Raw genomic sequence first — 26,633 nt, forward strand, 5'->3', positions numbered from 1 at the left:
CTCTATCTCAACCACGTGCATTTGGGCAAATGTTCACACCTCCCTGCTCTTGGGGGTCTCCATCTGCAAAATGGACATGATAACCCTGGAGATCCCTTGCATTCATTGTGCCCTCAAGTGCCCAGCACCCCAAGTGTGTGAGACTTGGGTCTGGGTGCTGGGGATTCAGCTGGGCCCCAGACCAGATCTGTTCTCCTAAAGCCTGCTTTCCAGCAGACAATCTCATTTCCCTCTCCCTTCACACTGGAAGGTCTACGAGTCTAGGATTCTACTTCATTTACCTAGGCAATCGCCCAGTTAGAGACACAGAGATGGTACCAAACAAAACAAGAGTAACTGGAAGACAAGTTGCCCTGAGTCATGGGAGGGCCTGAAAGTGATGGAGACGAGGTTAAGTAGGAGCCAGAGGGGATGGGGAGATGGTGGATGTATCCAGAAATCTCTTTCATGCTGTTATCAAGATTTCAGAGTCCGGTTCTTTAAGTATCATTTCAGCATATTTATTCCTAACAAGTACTGTTCCCGCAGCTTGGAAAGGGGAGTAACAGTAATGATGATGATAATGAAGGGACTTCCATGGCTTTCAACTCTCCACTCATCCACTCTCAGCAGCTGTCCATGCCCTGCCCCCGCCCCCAGTGCTCCCCGACCTGCTTCTGCCCGAAGTGTTCTCCCCCAGCTCCACATATATGTCTCTGTGTATGTGCTGCCTTTCAGTGGACAGCGGCCATCTAACCCCGATGTGTCTGCAAAGTGCACTGACGCACAACAGCCGCACTCCAAGGACAGACCAGCGGAATGACGTAAGACAATGATGTCCTAAGGCCAAGGTGTTGCCTACACTCACCCCAGTCTTCTCAAACACACACACACACACACACACACACACACACACACAATGCTTGAATAAGTAACCTTGGAGCATCCTCATCGAGTGCAGCTCCGGGATCAAACGCTCTAATTGGACCGAGATGGTTTGTCCGCTGCTTAGGGGAAGCAGAAGCTGCTCTAAGAAACTAACTCCTTCTGATCCAGATAAAACTCAGAACAGAGAAGAGCTTCTCCATGCACACAAGGATCTATTATTTTCCCCAACTTTCTCAGCTTCACGGGAGTGGTAACATACTTCTATGGTGTATTTAAAAAAACACATTTTATTGACTCTTTAAATAAAACTCTATGCACAATAATAAAAGAAAAATGGGGAAATATGACCTGTCATGGCAATCACGTAAGAATTATATTGCATATAAAATACTACAACTGCTTCGTAAAATAACTTTCTCTATCAACCATGGAGATGGCAGGGAAATATAACTGTCCTCATTTTATAGAGGTAAGAATAAAGATCAAGATAAAAATATATAAATGCATAGGTTATAATTTTAAAAAATCAGCCCCTTCCAAGATTCAACTGAGCAAATGATGACCAGCATTTTTAAGCAGGTGACTTTTTAACCAGAGGTCATGGATTTCTGGACAAAGGGAGGTGCCCTTAGGAGCAAAGAGCCTGGGGACAGCTAGGAAGCCCAACTCCTGCCATATCTGCAAAGGTTAAGGGCGGTCTCAGAGAGGAGATGATTTCTCTGTTTTCACAATGAAAATACATCAAAAGGATCTTTGACCATCATAGAGTGCACATCTGTATTTATATACATTACACACACACACACACACACACACACATATATATATATATATATATCTCCACACATTGGGCTCCAAAATCACTGCAGATGGTGACTGCAACCATGAAATTAAAAGATGCTTGCTCCTTGGAAGGAAAGCTGTGGCAAATCTAGACAGCATATTAAAAAGCAGAGACATCACTTTGCCGACAAAACTCTGTCTAGTCAAAGCTATGGCTTTTCCAGTAGTCATGTAAGGATGTGAGACTTGGACCATAAAGAAGGCTGAGCAGTGAAATTTGCTTTCAAATTGCATCTGCTTTCAAATTGTGGTGCTGGAAGTCTCTTGAAAGTCCCTTGGACAGCAAGGAGATCAAACCAGTTAATTCTAAAGGAAATCAACCCTGAATATTCATTAGAAGGACTGATGCTGAAGCTGAAACTCCAATACTTTGAATACCTGATGCAAAGAGCCAACTCATTGGAAAAGACCCTAATGCTAGAAAAGATTGCAGGCAGGAGGAGAAGGGGGCGGCAGAGGATGAGATGCTTGGATGGTATCACTGACTCAATGGACACGAGTTTGAGCAACTCTGGGAGGTGGTGAAGACAGGAAAGCCTGGTGTGCTGCAGTCCATGAGGTCGCAAACAGTCGGACATGGTTTATTGACAGAACAACACACATCCACACACCATGGAAACAGTCAACTGTCTACTTACAATATTTAATTTGCTAGTTCAGCTACATATTTAAAATGTATTGCATATGTTAACTATTAGTATTGTTTTTTCCATCCTCACATGTCACAAAACACTTTTACTTCAAATTTGTGTCATGCTCAGGGTCATTCTGAGTCATCCGACAGTTTTGTAGATGTAGCATCTTCACCTGAATCTAAATAGCCAGGGAGTCAGTCACTCACCCCCAGGCATTTCTTAAACTCCTCCGCTTCATCCAAGCTCCACAGGCCCCAGGCTTGATGAATCCCATCAACGCTTGTGTCACATAACCCTGGGCCTCTGACGCCCACGCAGGACATTCTCCATTTCATTCTCAGCCTAGTAGTCAGGGTACCCTCTTTAAAGGACAAACTGCATTCTATTGCTACTGTGCTTGTGCCTTTCAATGGCTTCCCTCAGCGTACAGGACACAGTCCTGTCAAGGGGCACGGTGGGGGTCTGCGCTTCGTCAGTCCTGGTGGGCTGCCAGGTCATCCTCCAAGCCTCCACCGTCTGGCCTTCAGCCAGCGTCTCCAGCCACAAGCTCCGCCTCACCCGGGCCCGGGTGCCTCCTTCGGCTCAGCCGGAAACTCACCTGGCCACTCCCACAGTTGATGGTGCCTCCAGCCTGTAGGCCTTGCCTGGCCTGTCAAGACCAAGACATCTTTCCTCCTCTCGTGTATACAGAAGAAATAATGGCTCAGTTCATTATTCGTGGACTTCCCTATTTACATCTCGCTGCCTCACGAGCCTGTGAGCTTTCAGGGCACAAGGCTTCTCTTCCTGCATTCCCCACTGCACCCGTGTTTGCACGGTCTTGGCCATGGAGGGGGAGGTAAAAAAATCCTGGTTGAATTAATAGCAGCAGCATCAACTGACACGGAAGGGATACTAATTACATCTCAGGATCTCTGCTAAGTCCTCACACAGACTGTTGCTTTAATTCTTTAAACAAAAGGATAAACTTGGTGATCCCCATTTTATAGACATCAAACTGAGGCTTAGCAAGGTCAATTCCTAAACTCACACAGCACAGCCCGGGTTTCATCAAGATGATCAGATTCCTGGCGGAGTGCTTCCAATTTGTCTAGTAAAATAAATAAGCTTCTTGGATATCCAAGCAAATTTGACACAGAAGAAAAATACTTTAAAAAAAACCCAAAAAACCCCAGAAGGTCTAACAGGACATTTCAGACTCAGTAAAGCTGAACTGTAAGTTCACAAAATGAGCTGTAGCCCTTGGGACTCCAAAAATCCTCTTGTTAAGATTTCTGCAGTTTGTTTACTAAAAAAGCAGCATCACATGTTTCCCGTAATAACAAAAACAGTAAAGTCACTCATTTTCGTTTGTTGGTTGGTTCACATAAAAGTCTCATGCCTGCAACCTGATCTGAGAAAGTAAATGTTTTATGTGGGAAAACGCAATGTTAAGACTTGATACTCGGAGGTGAGCCTGACATCCCCGTTTCTCTGGTTCTCCGTCACACTGGCCTCGAGTGATCCTGCATCACTGTCAACACGCGGGCTGGAAGGCAGCACCCCTTCTCCAACCTCCGCTGGTTGACCTCTTCCAGAAAAAGTTTCAAAACCTTCATAGTATGGTTTGATGGGCCAGACACTTAAGACCCCCCCCAAAAAAAATCTTTTTAAACTAAACTGAACTGAACTGAACTGAAGCAAATAGAGTTGGCCACATTAGGGGTCGTAGGCATCAGTGAACTCAGAGATAAAGGAAAGAAATGTTTACTCTTCAGGTTAAACTAGCAAATCAATGAGAACAGAAGGAGGGATTCTCTCAATTGTACTTCAAAGACAAACAGATTCACAGAAAAAGAAAGCAGAGTTGTTGTTACTAGAGACAGAGTGTAGGGGATGAGGAGTAGATGAAGGTGGGCAAAAGGTACAAACTTGTTATAAAAGAAACAAGTACTAAGGATGTGATTATACAACACGATAAAGATGATGAACACTGCTGTATATTGTAAATGAAAGGTGTTAAGAGAGTAAAACTTGAGTTCTCATCACAAGGAAAAATTTTTTTGTTTCTTTAATGCTGTATCTAAACGAGATGATAGATATTTATGACTTATCATGATAATGATGTATGTAAGTCAAATTAAAATTAAAATCAACGTTAAAAGACACTTTCTCCTTGGAAGGAAAGCTATGACAAACCTAGAAAGCATATTAAAAACCAGAGACATTACTTTGCTGACAAAGGTCTGTCTAATCAAAGCTATGATTTTTCCAGTAGTCATGTACAGATATGAGAGTTGGGCCCTAAAGAGGGCTGAGTGCTGAAGAACTGATGCTTTTGAACTGTGGTGTTGGAGGAGACTCTTGAGAGTCCCTTGGACTGCAAGGAGATCCAACCAGTCAATCCTGAAGGAAATAAACCCTGAATATTCATTGGAAGGACTGATACTGAAGTGAGAACTCCAATAGTTTGGCCACCTAATATGAAGAGACAACTCACTGGAAAAGCCCCTGATGCTGGACAAGATTGAAGGCAAAAGGAAAGGGGGACAACAGAGGATGAGATAGTTTAATGGCATCACCAACTCAATGGACATGAGTTTGGGCAAACTCCAGGAGACAGAAAGGTCCGAGGACCCTGGCGTGCTGTAGTCCATGGGGTTGCAAAGAGTCAGACACGACTCAGAGACTGAAAAACAACAATGATAAGAACAACACCATCGTGGCGAGAAAGACACTGAACACGGAGGCTGCCAAGGCTCTGTTCCCCAGAATAGGGGCCTGCTGTGGGGCAGGAATGGCTTACTGGGCCTCGCTCTGCCCTGATTTAATAATCTGGAAAGATACATTCACCCCCACTCTTCACAACAGCACTGTTTACAATTGCCAGACCCAGAAATAACGTAAGTGTGTATCAACAGATAAATGGAAAAAGCAAACATGTTACATACAGACAATGGAATATTCAGTTCAGTTCAGTCGCTCAGTCGTGTCTGACTCTTTGCAACCCCATGAATCACAGCACGCCAGGCCTCCCTGTCCATCACCAACTCCCGGAGTTCACTCAGACTCACGTCCATCGAGTCAGTGATGCCATCCAGCCATCTCATCCTCTGTTGTCCCCTTCTCCTCCTGCCCCCAATTCCTCCCAGCATCAGAGTCTTTTCCAATGAGTCAACTCTTCACATGAGGTGGCCAAAGTACTGGAGTTTCAGCTTTAGCATCATTTCTTCCAAAGAAATCCCAGGGCTGATCTCCTTCAGAATGGACTGGTTGGATCTCCTTGCAGTCCAAGGGACTCTCAAGAGTCTTCTCCAACACCACAGTTCAAAAGCATCAATTCTTCGGTGTTCAGCCTTATTCACAGTCCAACTCTCACATCCATACATGACCACTGGAAAAACCATAGCCTTGACTAGACGGACCTTTGTTGGCAAAGTGATGTCTCTGCTTTTGAATATGCCATCTAGGTTGGTCATAACTTTCCTTCCAAGGAGTAAGCATCTTTTAATTTCATGGCTGCAGTCACCATCTTCATTGATTTTGGAGCCCCCCCAAAATAAAGTCTGACACTGTTTCCACTGTTTCCCCATCTATTTGCCATGAAGTGATGCAACCGGATGCCATGATCTTCATTTTCTGAATGTTGAGCTTTAAGCCAACTTTTTCACTATCCACTTTCACTTTCATCAAGAGGCTTTTGAGTTCCTCTTCTCTTTCTGCCATAAGGGTGGTGTCATCTGCATATCTGAGGTTATTGATATTTCTCCAGGCAATCTTGATTCCAGCTTGTGCTTCTTCCAGTCCAGCGTTTCTCATGATGTACTCTGCATAGAAGTTAAATAAGCAGGGTGACAATATACAGCCTTGACAAACTCCTTTTCCTATTTGGAACCAGTCTGTTGTTCCATGTCCAGTTCTAACTGTTGCTTCCTGACCTGCATACAGATTTCTCAAGAGGCAGGTCAGGTGGTCTGGTATTCCCATCTCTTTCAGAATATTACTCCATCATAAAAAGGAATGAAATGTTGCCATTTGCAGGAGCATGGATGGACTTGAAGGACATTATGCTCAGTGACACAACTGACAGAGAATGATATATACTGTATGATGTCACTTATACGCAGAATCTAAAAAATACGACAAAGTAGTGAATATAATGAAAAAGAAACCGACTCACAGGTATAGAGAGCTAGTGATTAACAATGGCGGGGCACGGAAGGGTGGGACAGCAGGAGGTGTAAAGTATTGGGGACAAGACAGGCTCAAGGACACACTGGACAACACAGGGAATATAGACAATATTCTGTAATAACTTCAAATGAAGCAACCTTTCAAAACTGTATACATTTTTAAAAATTTTTTAGTTAAAAAAATTTAAAAGCCAACTTATTGAGCATGTTTTATACCAGGCACTGGACAAAATGCCCCATGAGAACCACACAATTTAATCCACCCCAAATCTAGCAGGTATTATCTCCATTTTATAGATGAGGAAATTGAGGTTCAGAGAAGTTATTTGTTTGACCAATGTCTCACAAAGAGTATGTAGTGTGGAACCTTTGAGTCCCACCTATCCCCCGAGGGCTGTGGCTTAGTTTACCTGACCGCCTCCCCCCGACTTCCCACCATGCTCCTCTGGATGGCCCCTTCTCCTGTCCTGATCACAGACGTGACTTTCCCAGGGCTTCTGAGAATGAATTCCAACTTAGATGTCTGTCACATATGAGTTGGATCACTGTGACTCAGACCTCATGAGCTATGTCAGGAATAATTTTTGGATGTGCCAAGTCAAGACGACCTCCCTGGAGTCATGGTCCAGGCTTTGAGGTTAGCTGCCATCCCAGGAGACCAGGGGCACCCTCGATAAAGGCATCAACACTTCTGCCATTCATGTGGCTTAACTACTGAGTCTTCCATGCTCTGCTATCCAGGTCTGTCCTGGGAAAGTACAATAGATGACCAGGAGCCAGCGCTTCAAGCTGCCTGCTGAATTATCTGTGCTCACAGGCAAACCTGGATGTAAATTGCGTTTGAAAAGTTGATCTCCATTCCTGCCTGGGAGTCTCATAAATCAAAAATGGTCAGTGTTTACAGCAGGGTCCAAAGGGAGAGCTTTGGGGCTGGGACAGCCCCAAACACTTAAAAATTCTATATGGGAACCAAGAAAACTTCATGTGAGGAGAGGAGATTGGAGGAACTAATCGCTGATTTTCATCTGGTTCTCATTTAGAAAAATTGGACTACTGGGGAAAAGGGTAAAAAGAAAAACTGGAAGAAAAAAACTGTTTAAAGGCAAGTAGAGCCCTCATTCTGGACATGTACAGGTTTATATTCACAAGTCTACTCTTTCCTTAAGACCAGTTAATTGTCCCGATAGCTGGTCAGCTGTGAAGGAGGTGCCATAAAAAACAGACAGACAATGGGGGATTATGGCCACAGTACCAGAGAGAAGGACTTCCCTGATAGCTTAGCTGGTAAAGAATCCTCCTGAAATGCAAGAGACCCCAGTTTGATTCCTGGTTCAGGAAGATCCCTCGGAGAAGGGATCAGTTCAGTTTAGTCGCTCAGTCGTGTCCGACTCTCTGCAACCCCATAGACTCCAGCACGCCAGGCTTCACTCTCCATCACCGACTCACGAAGCTTGCTCAAGGATAGGGATAGGCTACCCATTGCAGTATTCTTGGGCTTCCCTGGTGGCTCAGAAGGTAAAGAATCTGCCTACAATGTGAAAGACCTGGGTTCGATCCCTGGGTTGGGAAGATTTCCTGGAGGAGGGCATGGCAACCCACTCCAGTATTCTTGCCTGAAGAATCCCATGGACAGAGGAGCCTGGCGGGCTACGGTCCATGTGGTTGCAAAGAGTCAGACACGGCTGAGCAACTAGTAAGCACAGCGCGCAATACCCCAGAGAGAAGAACTATCACTCAAACCCGGAGATCATCGGCCCCAAGACAGATGGGTTTGCTTTGGTGGTGCTGTGATGACATCTGCCTTGTCATGACGCACCAAAGGCACCATGACAGAAACAGCATCCACACATCACACCAGAAAATACACAATGTGCTGTGTGTCGTACCATTTATATCTTTATGTAGATGTGTCACAGTTCATACACACACAGAACACATATTGGTAACTTTGAAGCAACTAAGATTATACGTAGAAAAGGGCAAATGTTATGCAATTCTTTGGAGAAGAAGGCAGGACAAGGACTAGCAGGGGAAGAGCAGTATATTATCTATCTAATTTCCCTATTACATTAATCAGAAATCCTAATTTATCAATACCCTGTAGGGGATATTTGTTTTAAATCAATTCAGACCAGCCTGTCCTCTGCTGGTCTGTTAAATGCAGGTGTATCAAAGGTTGAAAAGGACAAGAATTCTGTTTCATCTTTGTATCTCAGCCACCCCCCCAACACAGTGTCTGAAACATTGTTCATTGAGTGGGTGAACGAATTAACAAACAAAAATGAATAAAGGGGAGGGAGGTGGGAAGGGGGTTCAGGATTGGGAACACGTGTACACCCATGGCGGATTCATGTTGATGTATGGCAAAACCAATACAATACTGTAAAGTACTTTAGCCTCTAATCAAAATAAATAAATTTAAATTAAAAAAAAAAGTGTGTATGTGCTACGGACAGCTTCAAGTACTTTAAAATGCAAAAATTAAAAACAGCAGAATGTACTTTTGATCAAAAGTCTTTCTCTCCATTAATAAAAAAGGTTTGACAAAATTTTTAATACTCAACATGTTGGAAGGAAATGACATTCAAATCTTATCTTCCAAGGAGCCCTAACTTCTATTTCTAAATCAAAATACACAGACTGCTTTCAGGTCACAAGTCATGTTTACACTGTTGTAGAATTTTCTTTTTTTAAGTCACTGAAAATATAACCTGAATGAAGAGATTTTTCTAAACATAGCACATTGTCACTGGTTCAACCTAACAAAGTGAACCACTGCATTTTATAACAACTGATATTTATGTAGCATATTATATAATGTGTTTGTTATGCATAAGTGTACTTATGTGTGTTCTGTCAGTATAGAAATTTAATTACAAATACATTCTGAAAAAATCTCACCCTTTATATAATATTCATGCTTGCTTTCAATAATTCCACTTACAAGAATCCCATGCCAATGATTAAAGAAAAAAGATGTTAATTCATCAAAATGTTTAGCCAGTTCTTGTCCCTTGGCAACAGTTTTCCTGGTAGCTCAGCTGGAATGCAGAAGACTCTGTTTTGATCCCTGGGTTGGGAAGATCCCCTGGAGAAGGGAAAAGCTACCCACTTTAGTATCCTGGCCTGGAGAATTCCATGGACTGTATAGTCCATGAGGTTGCAAAGAGTTGGATGTGACTGAGCAGCTTTCACTTTCGCTTTTTTTCCCCATGACAGAGCCCTCTGCAAAGCAATTAGGATTTCTAACGAAGGTGGTCAGAAAGGAAGGAGAAGACAAATGTGATCAAAAGAAAGCCATGCAACAGCTCTTTGTGGACAAAAATATGGATAGGTTTTGCCTCAAAAAAAAAAAAAGTGTTTAATTTTCAGTATTATATAGAAGAGTATAAGGAGTAATGCAATCAAGTCATAAGCATCACTTTATTTGGTAAAATAATTTATTTGACTCATAATTTAAATATATGTATTAAATGGTAGGAATAGTACTTGTAATACTTTTAACATCATTATTCATTTTTTCCATTTAACCAGCCTCCTAACATTCTATATATTCTGTCAACATTAATGGTACAATAGGATCAGGACTTTACTAAAAATATGAATAGTTCTTTACTTTGTGAAAACTGCAAATAAAAACCATATCCCAGAGCTCCCAGGGGAAGCTTTGTGGCATGAGATTTGTCAGATGGGTGCTGCTTGGCCGCCAACAGAGCACAGAGGGATTCTCCACTGGAGCCTGTCAGATTTTTCAAACAAAACCAAGAAACTGACCAACAAAATCCTTGAGGCCAGGGGAGACTGAAGAGGCGGCCTTCGAAGGCCTGTGAAAATAACTCTCTGCTTAAATAAATCATCTCCCCAAATAATCTCCCTGCTGCGTAAGCTGGCTTTATATCATCTTCTATCTGCCACATGTTTTTCATAAGGAAGAAAGGCATAAAAAAATAAAGAAACTCTTGTTCTCCACTTATGTTAAATCCACTTTAGCCCACAGTGAAATCCGCCAGCACACTGGGAGGAGAGAAGTGACTGTTTCATAACATCTTTAGATAAAGGTCCTCTTGCTACTCTTCTCAGGCATACCTGTACAAGTGTGGCTAGCCTCTGCGTCTTTTCAGACCTCGGGTTTTTGAGGAATTTGCTGCTATTTTCCTTCAGTCAGTCAGTTCAGTCGCTCAGTCATGTCTGACTTTTTGTGATCCCATGGACTGCAGCATGCCAGGGTTCCCTGTCCATCACCAACTCCCGGAGCTTGCAAAAACTCATGTCCTTTGAATCGGTGACACCATCCAACCATCTCATCCTGTGTCGTCCCCTTCTCCTGCTGCCTTCAATCTTTCCCGGCATCAGGGTCTTTTCCAAGGAGTCAGCTCTTCTCATCAGGTGGCCAAAGTATTGGAGTTTTAGCTTTAGCATCAATCTTTCTAATGAATATTCAGGACTGATTTGCTTTAGGACTGACTGGTTTGATCTCCTTGCAGTCCAAGGGACTTTCCAACACCACAGTTCAAAAGCGTCAATTCTTTGGTGTTCATCTTTCTTTATAGTCCAACACTCACATCCATACATGACTACTCAAAAAACCGTAACTTTGACTAGACAGACCTTTGTAGGCAAAGTAATGTCTCTGCTTTTTAACATGCTGTCTAAGTTGGTCATAGCTTTTCTTCCAAGGAACGTCTTTTAATTTCAAGGCTGCAGTCACCATCTGCAGTGATTTTGGAGCCTAAAAAAACAAAGTCTCTCACTGTTTCCATTGTTTCCCCATCTATTCATCATGAAGTGATGCAACCGGATACCATGATCTTAGTTTTCTGAATGTTGAGCTTTAAGCCAACTTTTTCACTCTCCTCTTTCACTATCAACAAGAGGCTCTTTAGTTCCTCCTTGCTTTCTGACATAAGGGTGGTGTCATCTGAGTATCTGAGGTTATGGATATTTCTCCCAGAAATCTTGATTCCAGCATCTGCTTCATCCAGCCTGGCATTTCCCATGATGTACCCATGATGTAGAAGTTAAATAAGCAGGGTGACAACATACAGCCTTGACGTACCCCTTTCCCTATTTGGAACCAGTATGTTGTTCCATGTCCAGTTCTAACTATTGCTTCTTGGCCTGCATACAGATTTCTCAGGAAACAGGTCAGATGGTCTGGTATTCCCATCTCTTGAAGAGTTTTCCAGTTTGTTGTGATTCACACAGTCAAGGCTTTGGCATAGTCAATAAAGCAGAAGTAGGTATTTTTCTGGAACTCTCTTGCTTTCTTGATGATCCAACAGATGTTGGCAATTTGATCTCTGGTTCCTCTGCCCTTTCTAAATCCAGCTTAAACATCTGGGAGTTCAGAGTTCACGTACTATTGAAGCCTGGCTTAGAGAATTTTGGGCATTACTTTGCTAGTTTGTAAGATGAGTGCAGTTATGCAGTAGTCTGAGGATTCTTTGGCGTTGCCTTTCTTTGGGATCGGAATGAAAACTGACCTTTTCCAGTCCTGTGGCCACTGTTGAGTTTTTCAAATTTTCTGGCATATTGAGTGCAGCACCTTCACAGCTTCATCGTTTAGGATTTGAAATAGTTCAACTGGAATTCTATCACCTCCACTAGCTTTGTTTATAGTGATGCATCCTAAGGCCTACTTCTCTTCAAATTTCAGGATGTCTGGCTCTGGGTGAGTGATCGCACCATCATGGTTGTCTGTGTCATGAAGATCTCTTATGTATAGTTATTTTGTGTATTCTTGCCACCTCTTAATGTCTTCTGCTTCTGTTCGGTCCATACCATTTTTGTCCTTTATCGTGCCCATCTTTGCAAGAAACGTTCCCTTGGTATGCCTAATTTTGTTGAGGAGATCTCTAGTCTTTCCCATTTCTATTTTTCTATTGTTTCTATTTCCCATTCTATTTTCCTTCACTGGGACTAAATCTGCTCGGCCAATGAAACCGTTGCTTTAACTTGCCTTTGTGGTTGGCATGGAAACAGCCCTTAAAGCAACAGGCGATGTCTGGACTCCAATCTGGTTTTCCTGCCAGCCACGCTAGGACCAGTTCCTGCTTTCCTACTCTAACTCCTGGGCGTCTGCTTCCACACAGGACACTGGGATGAATTTGATTTTAAAAGGAGAACAACAACAACAAAAAACAAACAAACAAAAAACAACAACAAAAAAAATAAAAGGAGAACAAAATCATGGTCTCGATACAGTGGTTTCAGAGACAGGCTTATGTCCTGCACTCCAGCAGCTGCTCAGGGACAGGCTTTCAGGACTCTTCTGCACCCCCATGGAGTCTGTCACAAATGTGGGTGTCACAAGGGTCCATGGAGTGAACCTCCAAGAGTGAGGTGCTCAATTTGGGGAACACAGTGGCTACCAACAGGCAAAGCACAGCAGTGATCAGCAGTGTTCCCCAAACAGTGTATCCTGCTTTTTATCTCAGTGCATGCAAGCATGCATGCTAGGTCACTTCAGTCGTGTCTGACTCTTTGTGACCCCATGGACTGTAGCCCATCAGGCTTCTCTGTCCATGGGATTCTCCAGGCAAGAGTACTGGAGTGGGCTGCCACTCCCTCCTCCAGGTTATCTTCCCCACCCAGGGATCAAACCTGCATCTTTTATGTCTGCTGCATTGGCAGGCGGGTTCTTTACCACTAGCACCACCTGGAAAGCCCCTTTTACCTCGGACCTCGGGGTAAACCAATAGTTGGTGGAGGAAAGTTCTTCTCTAGGATTCCAGCTAACAAAGAAAGGAACAACACAATTAGAACATCACCCCTTAGCTAGACCGAAAGAGAAAACTAGGCATTTATTGTTAATGCTCACTGATTCTGGCATTTAAAGTTTGTGAACCTTTATAATGGAAGCGTTGGAATAATCCCTGAAGCCAGTGCTCTACCCAACATCGCAAACAAGAGACAAGCAGAGCTCATGGAACTCCTGACGTGAAGCAAGAAAGGGCCACAATACCCCCACGATGCAGTCCTGCTGAAAAATCAGAACCTGCATCTGCTCAAGGCTGTAGCTCTAACTTCCGGCTGACAGAAAACACAGGGATCAGAGGAATGGCAAGATGACGATACAGGGATGACACCAGCAAAATCAGAAATGTGGAGAATTCTACCTGGGTTCACTCACAAGGCTTACAAAATTTCAATGGCAAGAATTAAAAAATGGAAGCAGGAACCTATGTATTAAAAAAAAAAGAGAGAGATTTAGATGTAGCAACCAAATGCAACATGGGAACTGTGTGTATATCCTGCCTGGAATTATCTAATGGCCAAAAAGTGTTTCAAGCTCTCTTTAGAGTTAATTTTATTTACTGTCTCGTATGATCAATGAAGAGTCATTATGTCACACAAAGAGAAGCATCGTGGCCTTTCTGTTGCGGTCATGACAACGAGGAAAGGACAAGATGCTTGCCACAGATACACCAGCCTGCACAGCATCTGCACAGAACCATCCCTGGCCATGCGGCGGGGAAGGAGACAGTGAAAACACAACCACAAAGCCAGCACCAGCTCTCCTCTCAGCCACCAGAGACCATCTGGAAATGGCTGGCATGACCATCATTATCCATTTTGGATACAGTTCTGGAGAGCAACACCAAGCGGAGTTTTCATCAGATAATCATAAACCCACAGCACAAGAAGTGAAAGACTGCAAGTGACGTAATTAAATGTGGGGACCCACTTCCACATCAAATGCCCTTTTCAAGTCCTTCTAACTTCACAGACGGTGCTCAAGGCTGCCACACTCTCAAATTGGCACCCTGAGGGGCACCATTTTGAAAAGGTTGATCTTAACAGGGTTGGGCACTTTAAAGTTAAGTCAGGTTGGAGAAACAAAATCTCTAAAAATGGTGTTCTGACCTTTTCCAATGTCTGCAAAACTGGAAAGATTGGCGTGAGGAGGGAATTCAAAGGAATTTAGTTCTTATTCAGGGAACAAAATTTAGCCCAATTAGAAAGATCTTAAATGTTAACGCTGAAAGATTTTATCTGAAATTGGAAGGAGTCTGGTCTAGTGAGAAGACCTCTGACAGCTGTGTGCACGCATGCTAAGTCGCTTCAGTCATGTCCAACTCTTTACGACCCTATGGAATGTAGCCCGACAGGCTCCTCTTCCATAGGATTCTCCAGGCAAGAATACTGGACTGGGTTGCATGTCCTCTTCCAGGGGACCTTCCTGACCCAGGGATCGAACCTGAGTCTCCTGCATTGACAGGCAAGTTCTTTGCCACTAGCACCACCTGAGAAGCCCCATAGTGGAGCGTAGCTGGCGTCAATTCCACAAGTCTACAGCCACACTTAGAGAATGTTCTCCCTTTCTTTTCCCCCTTCATCAAAATGTAGAGGTGACTCCTCTGGTGTGGCCCAATTCCTTAAACTGAGGGATGAAGATGCTGAAGGGGTGTGTGACTCCCTGCAGCAAAGAACATTCCCAGGGCCCATGCATCAGCCAAGACAGAAACCCCAAACTGGAAGGAGTTGGCCAGCGGGTGTTTCCTGCCAATCCCAGCAAGTCCAACAGACCCTCCCACCGTGCTGGAAATGTTCCTACAGCCATGGGTGACTACAGAGCACTTGAACTGTGGCTCACGTGATCGAGGAAATACAGCTTTAATCTTTTAAGATTGATTTAAAGAGCTGCATGTGGCCAATGGCTAGTCAATTAAAGTATGAATATAACTCCTTGCAGAATACATTAGAAATACTGATCCCCAAGCCTGATCACTGGGGCTTGTAGTTCCAGAGAAGTGAGGCCAAGCATCTGCCTTTGGAATGAGCTCCCCAGGTGGTCCTGATGCTGGTGGTCCCCCCAAATGCCCCAGACTTGAAGGAGGGCAAGAGCCTATGTGTGGGCTCCAGATGGAGGGCCCACCCGCTGCATGGAATTGGGCTTGGGAGTAAGCCAGGAGGCCACAGGATTCCTCGCTTGGCTCCCATCTGGATGTTACATGAAGTACTGTCACTGCCTTGGGCTGGGCAGGTATCGAGATACACTCAGGGCCATGGCCGATGTCTCATGATGTTCCACGGCGGCTGGTGCTCTCCAGCTCACAGCCCCCAACCACTGCTGCAAACACTCACGGATCCCAAAGAAATGCCAGGTCCAACTCCACCTGAGCACCCTCTCAGGTCACCTCCAGACTGGATTCTGTGAGGCCCAAGTGTCTACCCTCCTCCAAGGCTCAGAGGACCATGCCCGCCATGATCCGTATCCTTCTGTCCCTGACTCCAGCTCAAAGGGCAAGCTCTTGGTCCTTTCCTAGGGTTCTCTATTCCAATCAAAAATCATCACTGTTCTGGCAAACCATATTTAAGAATTATCATTGACATCTTCCTTTTCATTAACCGCTCATTTGATGGCCCATCAGTTTCTGTCCATTCTCCCTCCAGAACAGTTCTGATTTACCCCCTTCTATGAAAGTCATTGCTCTGCTTACAGGCCTTGCCTCCATGAGGCACTGTGGTCCTTAGGAGAAAATACAAGGTCTTACCTCGGAGCCCAAGGTCCCACCTGGACTGGTCTCCACTCCTCTCTCCGCATCTCCCTCCTGCTCACTAACACACTGATGTTCATTTCTGAAACACTTCAGTATTCCTTTCCCTGCCCTTGGGACGTTCAGTATGCTCATCCTTATCTTCAGAACCCTCTACACCTGCTCTCCTAGGCCTGGCTCACCTCTCTTCACGCACAGCTTAGATACTGCTTCTTTACCTGGCTTCCTTCCCTAGGCCAGGATGGGCTTCCTGCTTGTCTTTGTAGCTCTCAGCACCACTGCCATTCTGTATTGCCTTGTGGTAACCTGTTTAGCACTGGGCTCCTTGACTGACCTCCAGGAGGACAAGGACTTGACCTTGTTGACGACTCTATTGCCAGGGCCAACAGTAGCTTCTGGTACAAAATAAATGTGCTAAAAATAGAGCTGCCATATGCTCCTGCAACCTCACTCCTGGGCATATATCTGGACAAAACTATAATTCAAAGAGATACACGCAGCACTATTTACAATAGCCAAGATATGCAAATAACCTAAATGTCCATCGACAGATGAGTGGATCAGGGAAATGTGGTGCATATGTACAGTGGACTATTACTCAGCCATAACAAGAAAGAAAGAATGCCGTTTGCAGCAGCACGGGTGCAACTCGAGATGATGGTACTAAGTGAGTAAGTCAGAAAGAGGAAGATCAATACCATACGACACCCCTTATACGTGGAATCTAAAATACGGCGCAAATGAACTTACCTATGAAACAGACAGAGATCAAACTTGTGGTTGCCAAGTGGGGGCACTGGGGAGGGACAGATTGGGACTTGTGATTAGCAGATGCAAACTATTATATAGAGAATGGATAAACAACAAGATCTGACTGTATAGCACAGAGGACTGTGTTCAATACCCCGTCATAAACCATAATGGAAAAGAACATGAAAAAGAGTATACATACATGTACAACTGAATCACTTTGCTATACGGCAGAAGTTAACACCACACTGTAAATCAACTATATTTCAATAAAATAAATTAGAAAAATAAAAATAAATGTGAAAAAAATGACTAAAAAATAAAGGGTTTCATTGACTTCTTTTTGATTACTATTAGGAATCATTTGAATTAATGAAGACCCTGATAAAGATTTATGAATGGTGCAAGGGAAGCTGAGGGATAAAAACATAAGATGAGATAGTAAAGTTTTTGTAACACAGTTTTGCCATTAGTTTAGTCAGTAATTAGAACACCAGGCAAATTAAGCCTAAAGGTTCTGACAGGCAGGTGAGGCTTCTTCTGCCAGAGCAGAAATGGAAAGAAATAGCACTCTGCATGCAGACAAAGATGTGAAAATTCTAATTCCCGAGGATGTCAAGATTGTGAAATTAAGACCACGACAGCAACAGGAAGCCAAAGGAGCAGCACATAAATCCCTTGCAGCTCTTGTCGGAATTGAGATGTTCAGACGGCCTCAAGACTCGTGGGTAAAGATGAGGCTTAACCGGATCTCCATTGATTTAGGACACTTCAGACAGGACATAGTGCTGGTGAACCCAAGGGTATACCTGGGTGAAATAAGTAATCTCACTGGATCCACAAGAGTATGTCATGAACCACTCAAATCCAATCATCGAAAAGAGCTTGAGCTCTAACCTCTCGGTACTGACTGTACACAGACTTTTATTCCATTCTGCAGATGAGGAAATGGAGAGGGTATATGTATTAATAGATTGTTGTCGGAAGCAAAACTGGGTTTCAGAACCTGGCTCCCGTCTCCCAACCCAGCATCCTTTCCAGAACTTTCTCCTTGAGAAGGTAGTTTCTCTCACCACCCAGGACAGAACTTATCGTCCTGCTGACTCACCCCTGCCTGGCCCAGGCTCTCCACATCCTGTCATTTGCCTTCGATATATGCTCAGAGAGCGCCCGCAACAGGCCAAGCCATGTGGAAGGGGACGGAGGAGGAAGTAAAGACCCCGCCCCTGACCTTGAAGACATGTCTGGCTGATGGGACAGGTAATGAATGTCCGAGTGTGGAGATGAGACCAGTGGCAAGCAGCTCTCAAACACCCAGCCTGAAATTGTGCAGGGGTCAGGGTTCTGCCTGTGACCTGACCAGGGTCCCACACAGCAGAACGGTGCCCCACCCGGTCCAGGACCCATCTCCCACCTGGGTGACCTGCGCACCCTGAAGGCAGCACCTTTCAGGAGCCACATCACCTCAGGGGCTCACACTGAATTTGAAGGTCTCATTCGCAAGAACACCTAGTCAATTTCTTTCTGAACTTACCGAGTTTATTTATTTATTTCTTTCTGTTAACCCAAGAAAAGGACTTTACATTTATCCCCATGATGGGTGGGAGGTTCAAAAGGGAGGGGACATATGTACACCTCTGGCTGATTCATGTTGAGGTTTGACAGGAAATAACAAAATTCTGTAAAGCAATTATCCTTCCAAAAAAAAAAAAAAAAAAACTAAAATAAAAGTCTCATCTTGTTAATTTTGGCCCATTTATCCAAACCGCTGAAATCTCCATAATCTAGATTCCGCCACGCAGAGCGCAGTGACCCCGAACCAGCTTTGCATTGCCAAGAAACGTGCCCAGCACACCTATCGTGTCTTCACAGCGATGGGCTGACAATTGTTGGGCCAGGATGAGGCCGTGTACACAGCCCGAAGGCCGCTGACAGCTATTTCAGTCCAGCTGTCCAGCACGATTTTCAACCTGAACAACGGATGGATATCCTCTGGTGGTTATTCAGCCAAACGCGAATCCCCTCAGTCCTACCAGGCACTACCTGCCTTTTTCTACCCTACAGAGTGATATTCTGAGATACTCTCCGATAAATGCCTTCTCAAATATTCATGCCCAGGCTTGGCAAATTGAAAGCGCTCCTTTCTGCAACTGTTTCAGAGTGAGTATTAATTAGAGCTGCCCCTTAAGAGATATCTGGAACTATTCCAGACAGAAGAAAAGTCAATGCCAAAGTTCTGCTAGCTCAGCGACACCCCACGTATAGATCAAGTGGCCGTGGACTTCCCCAGGCAACTGCCTTCACTCACTGGCGGACGGGGCTTGGAAACAGAAAGCTCGGTGGGTCTGAGATACGCAGGGGGTGTGATCTACCGCCATCAGTTTCCATTATCCTAAACTGGAAAAGCGCATGTCTAAGCTGGCCCACCTGTCCAATAAAGCATTTTGATCAAAGATGCAGATGCACAGAGCACCTGTTTGAGGAATGGCCTGGGTGTCCATGGGGATCCAGCAGAGTTATGGAACTTCACAAAGTGGGTCCCCGCCGTTCTAGAGGCAGACAGCAACATTGTGAAAAATGCTTCTCCGGGGAAGCTTTGAGTTTCTTTAAACATTCAATTATAGCTCTACAAACACAGATTTGAAATGAACAGCATCTGATCTTTGCACAAATTAGAGATGCTAGAAGGAAAGTAAAATAGATTCTCCTAACAATCAAGTAATACAAATCAGCCCTGCTTCATGAAAAAATCAGTTTATACCAAGTCTGGGAGTGGGGTTACTTAGGTGACTCCCTTTTCGCATTTATTTTAGATGATGACTTTTATGATTGGAGGCACTGAGGGAACTTTATTTTGGTTCTGATTTTTAAGCAGGTTTTTAATTAAAATAGATTTCTGGATATAGTCCATGGGTACAGGTTTTTAGCCCCGGGAAAGCTGCCGGAGGCCTTGCTAACATCCACTGTTTCCTTTTGCTGAATAGGAAACACTTCAACATTCCTCATTACAACCATTTTCAAGTTTTTACAGAAGCTTTTTTCATTCAAATTAAAACATTTTCCTAATGTTAAGGATAATTTCTTGTAAAATATTGAGAAAGTAAATGTCCAAATCTTTCTGGCATTCATGGACACAAGTGTAACCTTAAGATAGAAACTGAATATCATGTAAAGTAACAGGCTGTTCACACTGACTATATTATAAACAGTATTTACATTAATAAAAATCTCCATTATCTTTAGCTGTACAGCTGCATAGTGCTCTATTTCATAGCTGAGTCATGACTTATTTAATCAATCTCCTATGGACATACTTTTAGGTAGAACATTCTGCAATGAATATCCTTAGACCCGGGCTGACTCCCCACTGTGGGCTCTGAAGCAGGGTACCGACCAGGCTCCTTCTGATTGGTCAGGCTCTATGTTCTGTTGGTTGTGAAAATTTACATTTATTTTGCTTTCTTACACATTTATCTCTGCTTCATTTGGATAAATTCTTCATTTGGATCTATTGGGCCAAAGGCTATGTAAATTAAAAATTCTACTTTACACTGGATGGTTGATCATCTTCTGGGCCTGACAAATAGCCATAGCATACATGCATTTCATTCTATCTGTAACTCTGTAGAATATTTTTGGTATTCCTCATTTCAACAGTGAAGTTCTTATGAGACAGGCATGCCACTTTTTTCAAAAAATTTGTTATACTGAAATATTTGGAGGGAAGTAGATTATTAATAAAATAGTCACATTCCCATGCTTTAGTTTTGAAAATGCTATTCTTAACAAAATGAAATTTCCACAGTTAGTATAAGTAGTGTAATTAAAATCAAGCTATACAATGTCATGTGTGCTAAGTTGCTTCAGTGTCCAACTCTCTGTGACCCTATGGACGGTAGCCTACCAGGCTCCTCTGAACACAGGATTCTCCAGGCAAGAATACTGGAGTGGGTTGCCATGGCCTCTTCCAGGGGATCTTCCTGACCCAGAGACTGAACCTGCATCTCTTACGTCTCCTGCATTGGCAGGCAGCTTCTTTCCACTAGTGCCGTGGGAAGCCCTATACAATGGCAGAGGGGCACAAAAGCTATCTCCATACACTCTTCTAAACATACTTTGACAGTGAAGTTGGGAAAAGAAATAAATCAAGAAGAGAAAGTTTTATGTTGACAGCTTTTCTAATTCTGAGATTATCTTCTGATAGGCCCAGACTTGGCAGTGGGCAAATTAAGGCACCTCTAAAACGTTCTTTTATACAAATTAGCCACTGTGTAGTTGTCAGCATGGACTATCGTACCCACCTTAATGTAAGGTAAGTCATTTTCGAAGGGAACCAAGAAGAAGAACCAAGAAGAAGACTATCAAGTCACTTTACAGACTCAGAACCAGATGGGCTGTAAGAAATGCATTCCTATATGGGAAAGGACTTCCATTAGAAAGCTAAATGAAGAAGAATATCAGATTACACACAGACTACGATATCAAAGAGGCAGAGACTCATTTATAAGAAAAAAAATTCTATGCAAACATTCACCAAAGTACTACCCAGGGTTGTGCTTGGTAGTAGAAGTATTTTGGGGGGTTGGGGAAGCTCTTGATTTTTTTCCCCCTATGCTGCTGCTGCTGCTAAGTCGCTTCAGTCGTGTCCGACTCTGTGCAACCCCATAGACGGCAGCCCACCAGGCTTCCCTGTCCCTGGGATTCTCCAGGCAAGAACACTGGAGTGGGTTGCCATTTCCTTCTCCAATGCATGAAAGTGAAAAGTGAAAGTGAAGTTGCTGTCGTGTCCGACTCTAGCGACCCCATGGACTGCAGCCTACCAGGCTCCTCCATCCATGGGATTTTCCAGGCAAAAGTACTGGAGTGGGGTGCCGTTGCCTTCAATTTTTTTGCATTGGATACATACTCCTTTTAGAGTGAAAACTAACTTGAGGTTTATATTGAGTCAATTTCCATTCCTCTATCTGCAGCCCTAAAATCATGCAAAGGTGCAGGCTCAGTCTCACTCTTGCCACTGACCACATTCCTCCACCAGGCTAATAATAGTTGCAACAAAGACACTTCCCAAATCCAGCTGCCAATCCTAAAACCCCATCAAGGTATACATCACCACCAAAAGCCTGATTTTCTTTTGCTCTTTCAAGGAATACCTAGCTCTGTCCACTGTGATTATTTTCAAAACCACATCCAAAGAGTAGGGACACAAATTAAAACGTCCTATGATATTCTTATATGAAAAAAAGAGCATGACAGTAATTTGCTAAGAGAGACATACCAAAAGCAATATTCGGGTTTCCACTCAACCCTCTGATTATCCAAGATGTGTGGCTGAACTTCTTTATTAAGATGACCAAGTCACAAGAAAAGCTAAAAACTCATCATGTACTACTGCTCACAAAATGCCAAGAGGCAGGCTGTACATCCCAAGAAGCAGGCTATGCTGTTCTACATATATTCATTTGAAACACATGTATTTGTAATATATATTCACCTGCACTTCAAAATTTATCTGTTTGTTTATTATTGCTGTGGGCCACAGTGTCAGATACTGAATGTGAGAACTGGCCATTCATGAACCCGTTCATCCGATTTGCTAAGGACCCTCAAACCGAAGCACCAATGTAAGGAAGTGATCTCACTCATTTACACAGAGATGCTGAGTCAGATTTCTGTGACGCAATATCTCTGGCAGAACTCGTTGCAACGAAGCTGTCTTACCTATACCGTCATTTCTACGAAAAATCAGCATTTCACCAAAGGGTAAGAAATGGGAACCAGTCACTCTGGAAGTGAGAAACTCCCACTTTGGATCAAGCAAGACTTGGGAACTTGGTTTATCTCTTTAAATACAGATTGCTTAGTCAGGGAGCTTGATTCTTCTTTGGTACTCATCAAATAGGATAGTAGAGGGTCCTTTAGACCTGAGGAGCCCATGGAGAGAGCCACAGGCTGTAAAGGGTGACAGAAGATGAGTTGTGGTTTTCACTTGTGCCCTGAGGCAGCCATGGTTTTCTCCAAGGAAGGCACACAAAATATGTAATGACATCCATGTGCTGCAAAAAAATAATATAATACCACTTTCTGGAAATTTATGTAATTTTGCAAAAAAAAGGGCCAAATTTTTAAATAAAAAGATAAAATAAATATTTCATAACACTGGAGACAAGCTCTGAAAGATAAAATAAACTCTTGGTATTTCCCAAGGAGAAAAAAGAGCTTCAACCCATTTGAAGTTGTTTCTCCTTATATAACCCAGAAATTGCCAAAAGTCAACTAATTATGGAACAGTTATTGGAACAGAACAGAGGATGCTTAAATTCTATCCTTGAAAAATCAGGCTCTGACAAAGGAAACATCAGAACTATGAGAAAAACCTGCTGAGCTAGAAAGTTCTTTTTCAGAGTGATAAAATTCTTTATTTTTCCATTGGATCATTTTTTGAAGCTAATTCCAGCCTCAAATCTGAATCTGGATTATAAATCCACGCATTCAGTTCTGCGTCTCTAAATGCCAACCTCAATTACACAGCACTTTCCAGTCTCCATGTCGAAACTTTCTCCCGTCAGGCCATAAACATGAATTAACCCGACTTACTCATTTCTTTCCAGGTTCACGATCAGCTCTTCGTTTGTCAGTTGTATTCGAAAATTCAACACTCCTGGGTGATTCTGAAAGATAAATAAGAGAAATCAGTTGAAAATCATTTCACTTTGGCATGCCAATATCTGAATATTCTCTGTAGACATAGTCAATGGAGAGAGAGAAAAGTACATTTCTTCCTGGGACCATTCTGAGACCTTGAGTAGAGGAGACCAAACCACCAGGATGAGAGTCTGGAAAACGCATCACTCTCCCAGATGGTAAGGACACGCCCGGAATTCCTGGCCTCTGTTCGCCTTTCCGTGGGCCACATACGCTTGGGGTCCTTCTTGACTCATAACTTATTCCTTTCTTGGTTTCTCTGTTTCCAGCAAAGACACTTTCATTTTCCCCAACTGTTCATGTCAGAAATGTGAAGTCTGTCTCCCTCAACAACTTCATCCAATCCATGAAAAGGCCCTATCGAGTCACCCTCCAAAGCACAATTCCTGTTGTCTAGGTCAGATATCTCCACACCCTGCTCTGGTTCACACCTCTTGGGTGCTGCAAAACCCTCTACCCCGAGTCCCTCCACACCTACCTGAGCTTTCCTCCCATCCACTCCCCAGAGGCAGGGCGAGGATATTTGAAAAATCACAGGCTCATCCATCTACCCTTATGGATGACAGTACATTGACATCCCAGCACACTGATGTTAATATGCCAATTTTTTTCCAAAAAATTTACTTACTCATAGTTGATATAAAATATTATATAAGTTACAGGTGTACAACATAGTGGTTCACAATTTTTAAAGGTTATATTCCGTTTATAGTTATTGTAAAAATACTGGTATATTCTCTATCCTTGTAGCTTATACTATACCTAATAGTTTGTACGTTAATTCCCTTTCCCTATATGGCCTCTCCCCATTCCCTCTCCCCACTGCAAACCACCAATTTGTTTTCTGTATCTATGAGTCTGCTCTTTTTTGTCTGTATTCACTAACTTGTTGTATTTTTTAGATTCCGTATATAAGTGATATCATTACCCTCCAAATCCATCCATGTTGCTGCAAATAGCAAAATTTTCATTCCTTGTTATGACCAAGTAGTATTCCATTGGGTATATCCATCCATTCTCCTCTCATCTATTGATGGACACTTAGGTTGCTCTCATATCTTGCCTTTGTAAGTAATGCTGCTATAACATTGGAGTGCATCTATCTTTTTGAATTTGTGTTTTTGTTTTTTTGGGGGGTGGTGTATGCCCAGGAGTGGAACTGCTGGGCCATATGGTAACTCTCCTTTTAGGTTTTGAGAAACCTCCATACTGTTCAGTTTTTCACACTGAACATGCCGACCCTTTCACACGGCCCACAGTGCCTGCATGGTCTGGCCCTCTCTGTCCTCCACACACGCCTGCATTGCTCTCCTCCTGGCTCACCCAGCTCCAGCCCCACTGGCTTTGCCAGCTCCTCCAACACACCAGGCTGCTTGGCAGCTCTGAGGCAACATTCCCTCTGCCTGGAATGCTTTCTCCCAACTACCCAGAATCAACTTAAATATCAATGACCCGAAGAAGCATTACCCCACTCCCCAGTCTAATGACACCCACCTCCCCCAGGCATTCTTTCTCCCAGTCTCCTGCTCCTTCCCTCCCTGGAAGGAAGAACTCCCTTCCTACTCATTACAACTCCGTATGTTGATTTGTGGGTCCCCCTGTTTATTTTGTCCCTTTTGTTGTTTGTTGTTCAGTCACTCAGTCGTGTCCGACTCATTGATAGTCCATGGACTGCAGCGTGCCTGGCTTCCCTGTGCTTCACTGTCTCCTAGCGTTTGCTCAAATCCATGGCCATTGAGTTGTTGATGCCATCCAACCATCTCGTCCTCTGTCCCCTTCCTTATCCTCCACGGTGCCAGACAAATAACAGAAGCTCAGTTAACACTGGTGAAGAAAAGAATGAGTGAATGAATAGGGCAAACAGCTCTACATCTTCTCCCTCTTGCTAGGCAGACACCTTCCTCCACCTCGCTTCTGGGTCCCAAGAAACCCTAGTCTGTGCTTGTCAGTCTGTCAGTGGGGGGCAGGCATCTATATTCACTGCTCTGCCCCAGAAATCCCAACGAGCTCCTTGCCCCTCCTGGAGAGCAAAACCATGGGGTACTGTCCCTGAACCCACACCCTTATCCCAGATTAGCCTCCACATAAACCAGGCTGGCTGAACATGCCACATCCCTCTCGATGAGCCCAAGTCAATGATGCAGCATCCTTGCCCAAGTCAAAATCGATTTGCCATCCCATAGTTATTCTACAAAGCCTCTCCCTTGCTTCCTTGCCTATTACATCCTCAGTGATTCTGGGGACCAGCAGTCAAATTCCAACTCCCTCTGCCCCTCCCCAGCTAACATGTTTCAATTGGAGGCATCACGTGTCCATCAGGCATTTCTAAAATGTTTAATGTTGATTTGGAAAAGTGAATGCTGTGCTTTCATTCTGATGAGGTGGAGAGAGAGCTCACCCAGCATGACCACGCCCTGACTCAGCTCACCGTAGTTGCTGTACTCAGCTCAGGTCAGGCCGTACTGCCTGCTGTCCAGGCAGATGGGAGGAGGGCAGAGCATGAGTTAACTCACAAATGATGCGACCAAGGCAAAGAAGAAGTGGAGCCGCTCAGTCGTGTCTGACTTGTTGTGACCCCATGGACTGTACCCGCCAGCTTCCTCTGTCCAGGGAATTCTCTAGGCAAGAATACTAGAGTGGGTTGCCATTTCATTCTCCAGGGGATCTTACCAACCCAGGGATTGAACCTGGATCTCCCGCATTGCGGGCAGATTCTTTACCATCTGAGCCACAAGGGAAGCAGCCAATGTAAGGAAGGACCAAATGCCATCATAGCCCACTGAGGAAATGAAGGCTGCTTAGCAACTTAAAAAGATCACAGTGGAGGAGAGATGTGTCAGGACAGAACTGACAACATGAACTCAAGATCACCAGCTCCTCCCAGGCAGCCTTGCTCTGGTGCTTCAAGTGAAATTTCAATCTTGTTCAAACATCATCACCCACATTAATACTGCTGCTGACTTCAGTGTATTGGTTTTGCCTGCCTTTATAAGTTCTTCTGGATTCATGCTTCAATAACAGGAGAATAAGTTTAGACATAATTCTCTAACATCCCATATTTGAAAGACACTATTATAATTATTATAATATTATTCAATAAGAATATTGAATAATAAGGCAAAAGGAGATGGGGGCAGCAGAGGATGAGATGGTTAGATAGCATC

At 43.7% G+C, this 26,633-nt stretch overlaps 1 protein-coding gene across 2 annotated transcripts in view; it reads right to left on the minus strand.

Moving 5' to 3' along the window:
- ADAM12 (ADAM metallopeptidase domain 12) overlaps positions 1 to 26,633 on the minus strand; it is a 394,287-nt gene that overhangs the window by 257,779 nt on the left and 109,875 nt on the right. For both annotated transcript variants that reach the window (XM_086378404.1, XM_086378406.1), the window contains exon 3: positions 23,362 to 23,435. In XM_086378404.1, coding sequence (XP_086234530.1) covers positions 23,362 to 23,435 — 74 coding nt within the window. The remainder of the gene's footprint in view (positions 1 to 23,361; positions 23,436 to 26,633) is intronic.

This window comes from Bos grunniens, chromosome 26 (assembly GCF_055505025.1).
Source record: "Bos grunniens cultivar Pamir isolate PY7600 chromosome 26, Bosgru_T2T1.0, whole genome shotgun sequence".
In the NCBI taxonomy this organism is placed as follows: Eukaryota; Metazoa; Chordata; class Mammalia; order Artiodactyla; family Bovidae; genus Bos; species Bos grunniens.